We start from the raw sequence: 13,420 nt of genomic DNA on the forward strand, positions 1-13,420 counted from the left end.
CTGCGCTCAGCCCAGGGGGGCTGATAATCAGAAACATTTCCGCAAATCCCGCCGCGGCCCCAGTTCACCCCGCGTCTCGGCGGCTTGAACACCACCCGTGTTCCTTCCTCCCGCGTGCCTGTCCTTCACGGCCGGCTCCGTCTCCCGCGCTCCCTGCTGTTGTCTCTCGCAGGATCAGCCCCAGAGTGGGACCCGCTGGCCTGGGGGTGGGGGGAGAGGGAGGGGCCGCAGAATATTCTGGAAACCTCTGCAGGGACGTAGCCTGCGTGTCACTTCTGCTGCCCTGTCGTCGGCCAAACTTGCGTCCAAGGGGAGACGTGGCACTCCTCAGAAGGACTGTCACAGGGTGGTGGAGCCCCTCCCAGGGGCAGCAGGTGTCGTGAGCGCACGGAGAAGGGCAGGCGACAACTCCATGCTCTCCCAGCCTTGGGGACTTTGTTTCTTACCATTCCACGGTTTGAACACACCAGGGCCGGGGCAGCTGCCTCGCTGCAGGAGAGGTTCTGGAAGCCTGATGCAGGAGGGGTCTGCAGGACACAGAGTTGGGGGGCCGTGAGCCAGCGCCCCCTCACCAGCAAGTTCATCCTGGGTCAGGGCAGCCCCATGTCCCACCGACGCCCGACAGCACCTCGGGGGCAGTGAGCCTGCCCAGGGCCAGAGCGAGCTGGGCAGAGAGCTGCCCTCACTGCTCCAAGGGACCTGCCTGCCGGGTCCAGCCCATGGCACCCAGCTCTCCAGGGCCTCCAGAGCACTTGGCCAGGATCCCAGAAGATTCTAGAAATCTCCGGCGTTCCACTGCTGCTGTCAGGTACAGGGAGCCTCCAGAAGTCCCAGAAGCTTCTCCGTCACTGCCTTGGCAAGCCCCCTCTCCAGGGCCAGGGGCAGGAGCAGGCCTGCCGAGGCCCGGAGGTGACAGCTGTGCGATAGCCTCGTCTGCCGGGACCTCGCCTGCTGCCTTTGAGCGCCGTCCGTGGGCAGTCTGCCTATTGGCAAATGCCAGGGACCGTTGGGCCAACATGCTTTTAAAAGCTAATTTCATGCACGTTAAAAAAGCATTCTGAGCTGATATTTGTGTTCCACAAATGCTAAGATGGGGGAACAAAAAATCGAGGTTCATCAGACGCTCCATCCGTTTCCAAACGGAACAGGCTTCAAGACAAACAGGCATTGCGTTGGAGGTGTGATCCGAGGTCCTTCCGGCAAGTCAGGCTCTCCTGTCGGCGTGGGACCCAGAGGCTCTCAGGAGCCAGAGCCGTCAGCCTGGAGACAGGCATGCTGTGCCCTGGTTACTGGGGCTTCTGTCTCCCCTGCTTGTGTTACCACCAAAAAGTCTTTGTTACCTGCAGTAAGTTCACAGCAGAAAGGTGCTGTGCTGCAGGCTGGCTCGGGGGACGTGGGAGCAGCCAAGCTTGGGGACAGCAGTGCTCGTGGCTCAGCTCCCAGGGCAGGACCGGGGGCTTTGCCTGGCACGTGCCAACCTCAGCAGAGGCCCCTGAATCCTCCCGCGGCTGGCGGATGCGCCGGTTCCGTGGGCACCCACACCCGGAGCCAGTCCCTCTTCCTCCAACGCGCCGCGGGCCCTGGGTTTGGCTGTGCCTTCGAGACGGAAACCTGGGGCGTGGGGGGGACCCCATAGATGGTCCTAGCGCACTACCAGGGTAATGGCTGTGCCCAGTGTTGCCTCGCACTTTTTAATTGTACAGCGGTAATTTTGCGATGGCGTCGCCGATGGCAAACATGCAAGCGACATTAACTTTATTTATGTTTTGGATTATTAATGTGGCTGTTAAAATTCCTCCAGTTAGTTTTGATTGAATTGTTTTTGTGTGTGATTCTGTTGTTTAATGGAGCGGTAAATAAGAATTTCTGATAATGAGGCCGAGCATCTGTCACAACAACCTGGTGTGTGTTGTTAATATTTCCATTAACGGCAGGGTGGGCAGCCGGAATACGGGAGCCACACAGTTGGAGCAGAATAAATAGTTGGTGTCAGGCTGAGCGGGTGTTAATTACTATTTTAGTCTACACCGGGGTGGGGGGGGGAGCCGAGGGGGAGGGGTGGCTCGCCAAGGTCATCCTCTCCCCCGAGGCCCCTCCAGGGAGAGACCGCCTGCTGGTCTGTCTCCCGCTGACGGTGACTGATCGTTTCCCTTGTGGCCTGTAAATATAGACCAGAGTCCACGGCAGTGCCCGGGGCCAGAGGCAGAGCCTCGGAGGTGAGGGTGCAGGTGCTCAGCCCTCAGCAGCCAGGCCCCCCCACAGAGCTGCTGGGGTCCAGCCTGGGGTGGGGGGTGGTCCCCGGGAGGCAGAGGACAGGTGGGCCTGCAGGTGGGCCTGAGGGGACAAGGTCCTGAGAGGTGCAGGAGCTTTCCCTGCACTGTTCCCAGCCTCCCAGCAGCTGCCACGGCACCCCGCCGGTCACGTCGCCTCTTCCATTGCATGTGCATCCCTGCCGACCCCGACACAGCACCGGGGGCCCCCTCGGGGTGGGAGGGAAGGACCAGAGGAGCGGTGCTCAGGGTCTGACGCCGTCCGTGGCCTCCACGGGGACGGCGGAGCCATGACACCTGCGCTCCGTCCCCGGAGGAGCGGTCCCGTGTCTCAGACGTCGGCTCCACTGGAACCCGGCTTCCTACCCCCACATCCTGAACTCCTCGTGGGAACACAGACGCCTTTTTCCCCCAGCTCCACCTGGAATTTAGCGTCTCCCTCGGTTATGAATGTGGCAGCGGGCAGCTGCAGGGTCAGTGGGGCTCAGGCCTCGAGGCCCCAGGGCCCCGGGTGTGCCCCTAAGGCGGCACCGTCAGCCGTTTCTGAGCCCTGGACGGCTCCGCTCCTCCGGCTCCATCTCAGTCACTGCGGCCGCTCCGGGGCCTGACCCCTTGGCTCAGTCGCAAGCCCGCAGGTTCCTGTGTCCACCTTTGTTCCCAGGGCTCTGCTGCGTCTCAGTGTAACTGGTGTTCGTTGTGAGCTTCCAGACTTTACCATGTGCCTCCAAAGCCGTGGTTCTGAAGGGTCCGGGGTCATCCCAGGGTTGGGGCTGGACGGTCCGGGGCGGCGTCTCTGGCCCGTGCCGGCATCCGGAGCCGCGTGTGGACGGACTCAGCCGCCCTCCCTTGCTGCTCTCTCCGCAGCCCCGGCCGCGGCCCCGCAGCACATCCAGGTGGACCCGCTCACCGCCAGCCAGCTGGAGGTCACATGGGACCCGCCACCGCCCGAGAGCCAGAACGGGAACATCCAGGGCTACAAGGCAAGGCGCTCACGTGCACGGTTTGGCTCTTCCTTCCGGGTCACTTGTGTGCCGGATGAGTGGCCTGAGGCCCCGGTTCCTGAGGGCTTGGCTGGAGCCCTGGCCACATGGCCCAGCTGCCACCCGGCTCGCTCTGCCCTGTTTCCCACCCTGCGCACAGCCTACCCTCAGCTGCAGAGCTGGGAGTGGGCTGAGCCTGACCTTGCCCCTGGCCTGGGAGAGGGGGGCCTGGTTCATGGCAGCCAGTTTGTGCCCAGCAGCCCCTCCCTCCCAGGCCCGGCCAAGACCCCTCCCCGGCCCCCATCACCCCCCGGGAGCTCCACTGTCTTTGCTGTGGAGGAAGGTGTTGAGAACAGGGCTCCGTCCCAGCTCTGCCCTGGGCACTGCTAGGCGCTGCCTGGGTCTCTTGATGGGGTAGGGCCAGGGCGAGGCCTGAGAATGTGCATTTGTAACAAGTTCCCCCAGTGGGTCTGGTTCCTGGGAACCTCACTTTGAGAACCCCTCCACTAACCTGTTAGGATTCCACACCAACTAAATATTCCAAAGGCGGGGTCCGAAAGAGGGACCCCGCACGTCCAGTAAGAGTATCAGGTGATGACAGTGACACAGAGGTGGCAGGGGCAGGAGGAAGCCAGCCTGGGCCGTCCCGTGAAAACTCCCCGGTCCCTCCAGAAGGAATCTCCCGGTCTGGTCTGTTGAGCCCACGTTGATCCGTCATCAGATGCTGTGGGCGGGGCTGCCCTGTTGACTGTGGCGCCAATTAGACATCCCTCTAGAAATGATCCCTGTAGGTGTTTTATGAAAACAAATACCTTCCTCCCCGGCAAGGCTGTTCCCATGATTAATGAGCTAACAGAAAATCCCGTGAGCCTGCAGGCACGGTGCTATTTCTGTGTGTCCAAAACACGCCTCCTAATTTCCTCCTGATAAAGACGTTGAACTTGGATACCGATCTCAAGTGCGTAAGGCCTGTCCAGGCGGCGTATCTCCTTTGGGCCGTTCGGAGAGCAGGAGCTGGACTGTGTCTGGCAGGGGGAAGTAAGCAAGGCTCGCCCATCCAGGCCACGCCAGCCCTGCCAGACACGCAGGCACAGGAGGCTGCCCCAGGCTCTGGGCTGCGCCAATGGCCTGGCCTGCTTCAGGCCCCCAGAGCCAAGGTGGGTCCTGGGGCTGGGTTGAGTTCGGGCAGCCTGGCTGCCACCCGCGTGGGGCCGTGGTTCTCGGCCAGCTGTCCAGGGAAGCAGTTCTGACGGCCTTAGCGAACCTTCGTGCACGAGAGCGTCACGTTCCCTCACGAGCACGTAAAAATGAGACGAGCGGAAACAGAGCCCGGGAGAAACACGGGCCACCCCCGCAGGGCCGAGCCCAGCGTGGCTCTTCTCCACGTCATTTTTTGGTTGTTTTAACGTGCAGCGCATTGGGCCACACGGATCCAGGCTTCACGTCGGCCTTAAACAGAATGTGGGAGCAGAGGATAGAGGTTGAGGGCGTGTTGTGTCCATAGGTTGGAGCAGGGGGGGATGTGACGGGTCTCCCCTCTGTCCAGAGGCCTGGGGAAGGGCGGAGGCCCCACCGGCAGCACTGGAGCTCTTCCCACAGCAGAAGGAAACGCCCTTCCGTCCTCACACCCCGTCTTGAACCCCGGTTTCTTCCGTTAGGCATAGGCAGGCCCCAACGCTAGAAGAATGCCTCACAGATGCTAATCAAATCCCTAGACAATCTAAGCAGCCTCAGGTCTCCGTCCACCCAGCTCTGGCCTCGGCCACCCCCTGCCTCTGCGGAGCCCCGCTCGGCCCCGGAGGGCTTGGTCTGTCTGGCTCTCGGGCCGCCCGCCCGCAGGCTGAGGCCCTGGAGGGGTGGGTGCCACCCGTCCCATGCCCGGCTCCAGCCCTTGCTCCTTGTGCCAGATCTACTACTGGGAGGCCGACGGCCAGAACGAGACGGAGAAGATGAAGGTGCTTTTCCTGCCGGAGACCACGGTGAAGCTCAAGAACCTCAGCAGCCACACCAGCTACCTGGTCAGCGTCTCGGCCTTCAACGCGGCTGGAGACGGGCCCAGGAGCGGCCCCCGGCAAGGCCGCACCCACCAGGCCGGTAGGAGGACGGCGCGTTCCTTCCGCAGCCCCTCGCGGATGCTCCCTCTGGGAGCGACCGCCCGGTCCCCCCCACCCCCCGCCCCCGGGGCTGTTCTGCGACCCCCTCTGTTCCCCCTGCCCTCGGCTCTGCCCGTCCTGTCACCCAGACCCCCGGGAGGCTGGCACTTCTGGGTTTGACTCACAGGGCTCCCCGGGGCCTGGCCTCGGCCCGGCGCGTGGAGCTGCGGGCTGATCATTAGTCCGCTTGAGCACCGGGGGAATCAGGGCCACGTCTGTACCCAGGCCCCGGTCAGAACCAGCAGGGCTCCCCCTAGTCCCTCGGGACTTCTCATCAGGGTCACACACCAGCGTGTCCAGATGTGGGGGGAGCTTCTGGTCTGTTGACGTGTTGAGCCTGGGCCACCCTGTGGGCCCCCGGGGCCTCAGGGCCGGAGCGCCCCTGGGAGCAGCTGGCTGGCCATCTCTGGGGCCCAGGCCAGGTCCGTGAGCGTGGACGGGCTGCCCTGCGGCTGCGGCCCTGCCTGTGGCCTCCTCGCTGGCAGTGTGTGTTGTGAGCGGGTCCCTCACTGTCCTGGTGGCTGTCAGAGCCCCAGGGCCAGGGGAGCGTTACAGGGCTGACCGGCTTCTCGGGAGCGGCTGGGCCTTGGGTCCCCAGAGCTCAGAAGCACTTGGGAGACCCCGGGAGTTGAAGGCAGCAGGATGAGGTTGGGGCCCAGGGTCGAGGACCCACCCCAGCCAGGGCCCCCCAGCATTCAGCGGGTTCAGCCAGCTACCAGCCTTCCTGGATAATGCTGCTCCTGAGCGCCCCCTTCCCCGGAGACGGCCACGGCCAAATGGCAGGGCCTCGTCCAGCCCCCGGAAGCTCAGGCTGTGGACTGAGCTGGGAGGTGTGGGTGCCCCTGTGGGGCCGAGAGCAGGCGGTGGGGCTCAGGGCACTGAGGCCCCACAGGTCATGGAGCCAAAGGGTCCCCAGGGGCAGAGGTGAGGACAGAACAGGGATGAGTCGGGGCTGATGCAGCAGGTATTTCTGAGCACGGAGGGGAGCCTGGCCAGGCAGCGGGCATCAGTCTTCACTTGGGCAGGGCAGCTCTAGGTGCTGACACCCCCTATCCAACACCGCCCCCCCCCCCCGCCCCGTGAAGCCCAGGCAGGCGGGTGTCCCCTGGACACACACCTTCTGCACCTGCCGGGAACATCCTCCAGCTCCACTGGCTCATTAGACCCCCAACTCCAGACCAGGGGACGTTGGGAGGCCAGGGGACCTGTGAGATTGCAGGTGAGGACGGGGTGGGGGGTTCTCTGAGACCTCCAGGCCCCCAGGAGGCGGGGACAGAGGCTTTGTCCATCACAGAGCTTGTCCCTCCCCAAAGGGCAGGCCTGGAGCCCACGGAGCCTCCAGGATGCACCAGAAGCAGCGCTGTCCGCGTTTCCTGTTCCCTTCCCACCCATTTATTCATTTTTAGGCCTTTGTCACTGCGCCTCTCGGGCTCCTTTGTGTTTGAACGTCGCCGTTTTCTCTGCTCTTCTCAGGAGGGTCTGAGTCTCTGACTGATCCCGGGAAGTTCGGTACCTCTCCCGTTCGTGCCACGGCATCGAGGCGTTGCTGAGTTGACAATACCATCTGACGCGAGCTCTGTCCTGGGGGAGGCCTGGAAACGTGAGCCGATGGTTTCTAGAGCCTCAGTGAGCGTCCTTTCTGTCCCTCCAGCTCCCGGGACCCCCAGCTTCTTGGCGTTCTCAGAAATCACCTCCACAACGCTGAACGTTTCGTGGGGAGAGCCCGCGGCGGCCAACGGCATCCTGCAGGGCTATCGTGTGGTATACGAGCCCCTAGCGCCTGTCCAAGGTAAGCCTCCGGGCGCACGGCGCCCCCCACCCCCCGTCTATGCAGCCAGGCCACGGGAGGAGCCTGCTGGACAGACTGAGCGTGGCCAGAACCCCGTGCCCCGTTCTGCTCAGCGCTCTCTGCTGGGCCCCGGCCCGGCACCTGTTACCTGGGACACGGCCGTCCTGGGAGCCCAGAGCTGGAACCCCAGCCAGGCCCACCTGGACCCACACGCTGGAGCCACGATGGCAGCGTGGCCAACGAGAGGGCTGGCGGCCCGGGTACCTCTCTGCTGCTGCCTCCATTCCTGCCTTGACCCAGCGAGGATTTATGAAGCACCTCCTGTGTGCCAGGTGCTCTTCCAGGTGCTGGAATCTGTGGATCCAGGAACGCACGTGTTAGTCAAGATGCTTGCTTGCCTGAGTGCAGGGAGGGAGCGTGAGCCACAGATAATTACACAGAGACAACCTGACAGCGATCGGTGCCGCGAGGGCTGGGGGCGGGCTGAGAGGCAGGAGGGACCAGGCGCCCAGCCCGCAGGGGCTCCGTCACATGGGGCCTGGGAGGAGGGGGCAAAGCAGATGTCCCGCAGGCCAGGGGGCCAGTCAGGCGGCCCCAGTGAAGCAGTTACACAGGACTGGGATCCCTGGGTGAAGGAACCGCAGCATCAATGCAGGGGACAAAAGGAGGTGCGTCCGTGACCTTGGAGCTTCTTGGGACCGACAGGGAGCAGAGGCCCTGCAGGCGGAGCAGAGCTTCAAAGCAGGAGCCGGAGAGAAGCCGCGACAAGGGTGGCACAATGAGCAGCCGATGGAACCACGGAGAAGGTCCTGGGCTCGAGAGGCTGGGCGGGGACCCATGGGGCTGGGGTCCCGGATGGGCCTCAGCCGGGGTGACAAAGGGGGGACCAGGGTGGACAGGTGAGGCGGGAAGGCGCCAGCCAGAGGGCCCCGCTGTCACCAGCGCTGCACGGACGTGGTTCCTGCGCTCAGTGCTCCTCCCTGCCCAACTCCTGGGTTGGCATCACGAGGGTTGAGTGGGCATTTTTTTCTCTCCCACTGTGTGCCCAGCCCTGGTGCGGGGAAGGGGGAGGGGCCCGGGGCAGGCTCCCCCAGTCGTAGACACCGACGGACTGTAAAAATTATAGATTATCTCATGTCCAGGAGGAAAAAAAATAGAACCAACCCATCAAACGATATTGGCTCTCCGTTTAAAGCCGTGATAAAAGTTTCCTTTTAAAATAAGCACATTCAAGTAAAACAGAGAGTTGATTCGCAGAAGAAAATTTAAGCCCTGGACTTTATTTCATCGAATCTAAACCGCCATTGACTGCGAGATTCATTGTTATTTTATGAAGTGCTAAGAAAGAAAAAAGGCTTCCAATAAACTACAGCCCAGCACGCTCGTAACATCAATTCCGAGCTGCATCCCAAATCAGAGACGTGAAACACGAGGGGAAAGGAGTATGTCTCAGAAAATCGATGGACTTTGGTAAATAACAGTAGAGGTGATATGTGGAAACATTTTGTAAAACCGCCAAGAGGCCCGGGATCAGCATTGATCGAGCGTGGCCACGCTCGGGGGTGTTCCTTCCAGAACCCAGCTCTGCTGGGCAGGAGGCCTGGCGCGGCTGTGGCCGAGGTGCCAGCCCCAGAGCCCCAGAGAGACGGCCGGGCTCTCGCACGTTCAGCGGGGAGGAAGGGCCCGAGTCCCAGGAGACCTCGGCTTGGCTCCCCAGGTTCCCCGCACACACGGATTCCACGAGCCGCCGTCCCTTTTCGAGGGTAGTAACCCCTGGCACCCTTCGGTGAGAAAGGGACACCCAGGATGGTGAGCGATGGCCCCCTGGAGCCGTCCCAGCCCCACAGCGAGTTTCCCACACCCTCTGTCAAGCCCCCGCGGCAAGCACCTGTGTCCTTGGCCTCCAGGCAGGCCGGGCACCACGACGGTTGCCCGGATGGCTGCCTCGCAGGCCCTGGCTGTGCTGCGGGAGAGGAGTTCTCCACCCGGGCAGGCATGTGCCAGGATCGCTGCTGGCCGCTCCCCACGCCCGCACCCCCGTCTCCCCGGGCACGACCCGCCTCTGGGTTCCCGGGCCGTCAGGGTTGTGCTCAGCTGTCCGCTTCATGTTGGCATCACTCGGGATCCTGGCTCAGCGGCTCAGCATCACCACGAGCAGCCCACACAGCTCCCCTGTGCTCCTGTCAACGCGACCCCGCCAGGCATGCGGACCAGGACGCGGTGTTGGCACAGCAGCGACGACGCCCCCACCCCCTTCCGGGCTCACCACCTGCCCCCGAGCGTTCTCCCCCGTCCTCACCGCAGCCCTGCAGGGCAGGCGGCTGCTCCCCTCGTCTGCAGACAGAGCAGGTGGCATCTGCGCCCTTTACCCGCTGTCCAGGGCCTACACTTGGGGACTGTTGGAGGGAGAAGGGAGTCGAACCCCAGCAGCTGGCTGCACGAGCCATTAACCGCCAGGAGATGGGAAATGTTGGGACCTCGTGTTTCTGAACCTGAACGTGGTGAACGGCAGAGACGGAGCTCGAGAGGCCACCAGGCCTCCCGCGTTCTGGCTGGGACAGGGGCTTGCTGTCCCCTCTGTGACAGCAGTGGGGTCACAGGTCACACCTATCTTTGCCTCTTTTCACAAGTAACGAGACCTCTGCTCTGGGGAGGGCTGCTGCTTTCGGCCTGGGTCCGCGGCGCCCGCCCGGGGCTCCCCTCTGCCTCGGGCACCCGGGCGTTCGGACAGGCACACGAGGTCGGCACAGCTGACAAGGCTCGACCCTGAGGGAGGCTTGCAGTCGAGCACAGAGAGGGTGAAGCGGCAGCGAAGCACCACACAGCTCTCCACTCTCGCTGAGGTCGAGCTGGAGTCCAGCTGCCCGGCGCCCCCAGGCCTGGCCCAGCCTTCGCTGCCCCAAGTCCCCACACCTGGGTGACCCCCTGGTTCCACCTTAGTGTCGCTGGCGATCTGATGGGTGTGCAGGCCTCTTGGGTGGGGGTCTCGGGAGAAAGCCCACCTCATCCCTTCTCTGTTGGATCCGGAATCTCCAACAGGTAACGTGAACCCAGTGCTGGGGGACTCCAGTGGCCATACTTTCGTGTGGCTCAGAAGACCCTACGTCCCCAGAGGTGTGGCTGCAGACGGAGAGAGCAGCAGGCATCTCTGTCCGGGGCTGGAATTACAGTAACTCTCTCCTGACGCTGCTTCCCTGGTGACGATCACCCAAGACTCGATGTTTTTGCTTGTTTTTGTTGTTTTAGGGCCGAACCCACAGCATGTGGAGGTTCCCAGGCTAGGGGTCCAATCGGAGCTGTCGCCGCTGGCCTGCACCACAGCCACAGCCACGTGGGATCCGAGCCACGTCTGCGACCTACACCACAGCTCATGGCAATGCCTGATCCTTCACCCACGGATGGAGGCCAGGGATCGAACCTGCATCCTCACAGATGCTAGTCGGGTTTGTTTCCACTGAGCCAGGACGGGAACTCCCCAAGACATGATGCTGGTGCTTCTATACAGACACGTAAGTGTGTGGTCAAGACAGAAAAAAAAAGTTGTAAAGGAATGATCTTCCCCAGAGAGGGGCAGCTGCCTGGTCACCCAGGCCCTGGGCAGTGCAGCATCTGGATGGACGTCACAGACTCCTGGTCAGGCAGCCAGCAGCCCAGGCCACGGGCACAGAGAGCACGGCGTCTACACAGTGCTGGCGGATCCCCGGCTTTCCGTGTGCTGAGGCCAGCTCCCTGGTTGCAGCGGGGAGCACCCAGCCCCACAGAGCACTGAGCTGTGAATTGGGCACCTCACTCAATGGCAGAGCTATTTTTACGGTTTTTCTTAATGTTTTAAGTGGAAGTATTTTATGTGATTGCACCCTGAGGCTTTGCGGTGCAAGGAAGAGCTTTAAAATGGGCTAAATCAGTAAGATTCTGACCTGGCTGAGTTGCGGGCAAGGCCAGACCAGGCCTGCCTCCCGGTGGGAGGGAAGCAGGCGCAAACCTGTACCCGGGTTTGGTTGGGCTCTGAGAGGAAGGAAGGCAGCTTTTAGCCAAAAAGGGGCTGCTCTCCAAAGAAAGCTGCATCAGGCAGGACCCGCTGTGTTCGTAGGTGACAATCCATGAGTGCAGTTGGTCACCGGTGGACCCCAAGCCTGAAGCCTGTCATACGGGTGAGAGCTGGGCTCTCTGGGCAGACGCGGCCCTGCTTCTCTATGGAAAAGCTCTCATCACTCAAAAGCAGCCAAAATCCCTCCGAAACAATTTGGAAGAGAATAATTCAGCTGAAGAAATGCTTTATGAAAGGCGTAATATGAAAACAGTAAACCAGCTGGAAAGTCTTCTGCAGACCCGTAGGCTTAGAGAAATTTGATGACTTTGAGAGCTGGACCCGCTTTGCAGGAAGGACGCACTTTGTTGGGCTCGTCTGAGGCCAAGGCTACTCCGGGGTTCGAGGGGCCGATGGGCCTCGCTGTTCGCAGCAAGGGCAGGCGCCCCCGGCGGCATCTCGGGAGGCCCCCCTGTTCTCCGTGTGGGGCAGACGCCGGGGGGGTCTGCACAACTGCTGCTGAGTCGTAAGTCTTAGAGTTGCCGCCTCCTTCTGTCTTCCAAGCGATGCCCGACAGATCTGTGTCTCGAAGGCTCTGAGAAGTCCTGCAGTCTAGAGCTTCTGTAACTCTTTCCGTTCACACGTGCCGTTTTCAAACTTGTGTTACCAAAGAACCCTGTTTTCCCTTCTGGAAGGTGCTGTGTTTATGGGGTATCCGCCTCCCCAAACGTCAAATCTCTCCTTTCTGATTAAACATAGAACAACGGGCCACACTTCGGCTCCATTTCCGTGTCCCTGAGTGAGACGTCTCTGTGTGGTCAGTTCTCCGGATGGAGGCACTCTGCATCCTCGAATCCTCGTGTCAGGGGCTGAGGGCGGATGAAGTTGTCCTGAGTTGCTTGGGGTCTTTTGGCCCCAAGGTGGCCTGGGCAGTGGGGCTGGAGCGCTCCTGCCTCTTCCTCCACATTCTCTCCCCCGAAATCGGGATGCACCAAGTCACCTGCCCCGTGACACAGGGCTTTGTGCCGCTCTGGGCCAGGTGGGGAGGGACCCCCCTACACACACCCAGAGGGCAGGGCCCGCCCTGGAGCCTCGGCTGGGTTTCTCTGCCCCTGATGTGGCCATGGACCAGCTGCCTCCAGCCCCCACCCGGGGTTGTAAGGGTGGCTCTTCCCTTTGTCAGCATCGCTTATCAAGCTCAGACTCTAATTGCACTTATCGCTGCTGAAAAGTGGCCATTCTCACCACTTAAACGGCTCCTAATTGTGGGAAATACATCCTTAACAACCAGCGGCTTCCTGGTGGGCATCGGAGGCGCTCTGGGGGCCCCCCCCTGAACCCGCCCCTCCTGCCTTCCCTCGGCTCCAGGGGTCAGCAAGGTGGTGACGGTGGACGTGAAGGGGAACGGCCAGCGCTGGCTCAAGCTGCGGGACCTCACCAAGGGCGTCACCTACTTCTTCCGCGTGCAGGCCAGGACCATCGCCTACGGGCCCGAGCTGCAGGCCAACGTCACGGCCGGGCCGGCCGAGGGTGAGTGCCCGGCCTCTCGCTCCTGCGTGCCGGGGGCGGGCTCTGTCTACACTCGCAGAGGCCGGCTCAGGGCTGGCGTCATCTCAGGACTGTTGGGGAGGGGTCCGGGACGTCTTCAGAAGCCTGCATTAACAGAAACTTCTGCACGCGGACTTGCCTGATACAGATGAGCAAATTCTTTTTTTTTTTGTCTTTTTTGTCTTTTTGTCTTTTCTAGGGCTGCACCCGCGACATATGGAGGTTCCCAGGCTAGGGGTCCAATTGGAGCTGCAGCTGCCGGCCTACGCCAGAGCCACAGCAACGCGGGATCTGCGCCTCATCTTTGACCTACACCCACAACTCACGGCAATGCCAAATCCTTAACCCACGGAGCGAGGCCAGGGATCGAACCCACAACCTCAGGGTTCCTAGTCAGATTTGTTAACCACTGAGCCACAACGGGAACTTCAGCAAATTCTTAGGTGTTAAGCATGTGTTGTTTGTTTTCTGGGGAAAAAAATTAAATGCATTCAATTTTGAAATAAAATAGGTGAGAACATTGTAAAGTTTTCACATCCACAAGAGGAGCCTGTAGGTCCCGCTTTACACATGCCCTTGGCCTTTGTTTAAATGTTTACGGAGGCGGTGGCATCAGGGCAGGGGCTGCGGGGCCAGCGTGGGCCTGGCCACGT

At 61.7% G+C, this 13,420-nt stretch overlaps 1 protein-coding gene across 2 annotated transcripts in view; it reads left to right on the forward strand.

Moving 5' to 3' along the window:
* SDK1 (sidekick cell adhesion molecule 1) overlaps positions 1 to 13,420 on the forward strand; it is a 518,297-nt gene that overhangs the window by 475,595 nt on the left and 29,282 nt on the right. For both annotated transcript variants that reach the window (XM_047779450.1, XM_047779449.1), the window contains 4 exons: positions 3,135 to 3,250; positions 5,158 to 5,344; positions 7,055 to 7,192; positions 12,588 to 12,749. In XM_047779450.1, coding sequence (XP_047635406.1) covers positions 3,135 to 3,250; positions 5,158 to 5,344; positions 7,055 to 7,192; positions 12,588 to 12,749 — 603 coding nt within the window. The remainder of the gene's footprint in view (positions 1 to 3,134; positions 3,251 to 5,157; positions 5,345 to 7,054; positions 7,193 to 12,587; positions 12,750 to 13,420) is intronic.

Source organism: Phacochoerus africanus, chromosome 5, assembly GCF_016906955.1.
Source record: "Phacochoerus africanus isolate WHEZ1 chromosome 5, ROS_Pafr_v1, whole genome shotgun sequence".
NCBI lineage: Eukaryota > Metazoa > Chordata > Mammalia > Artiodactyla > Suidae > Phacochoerus > Phacochoerus africanus.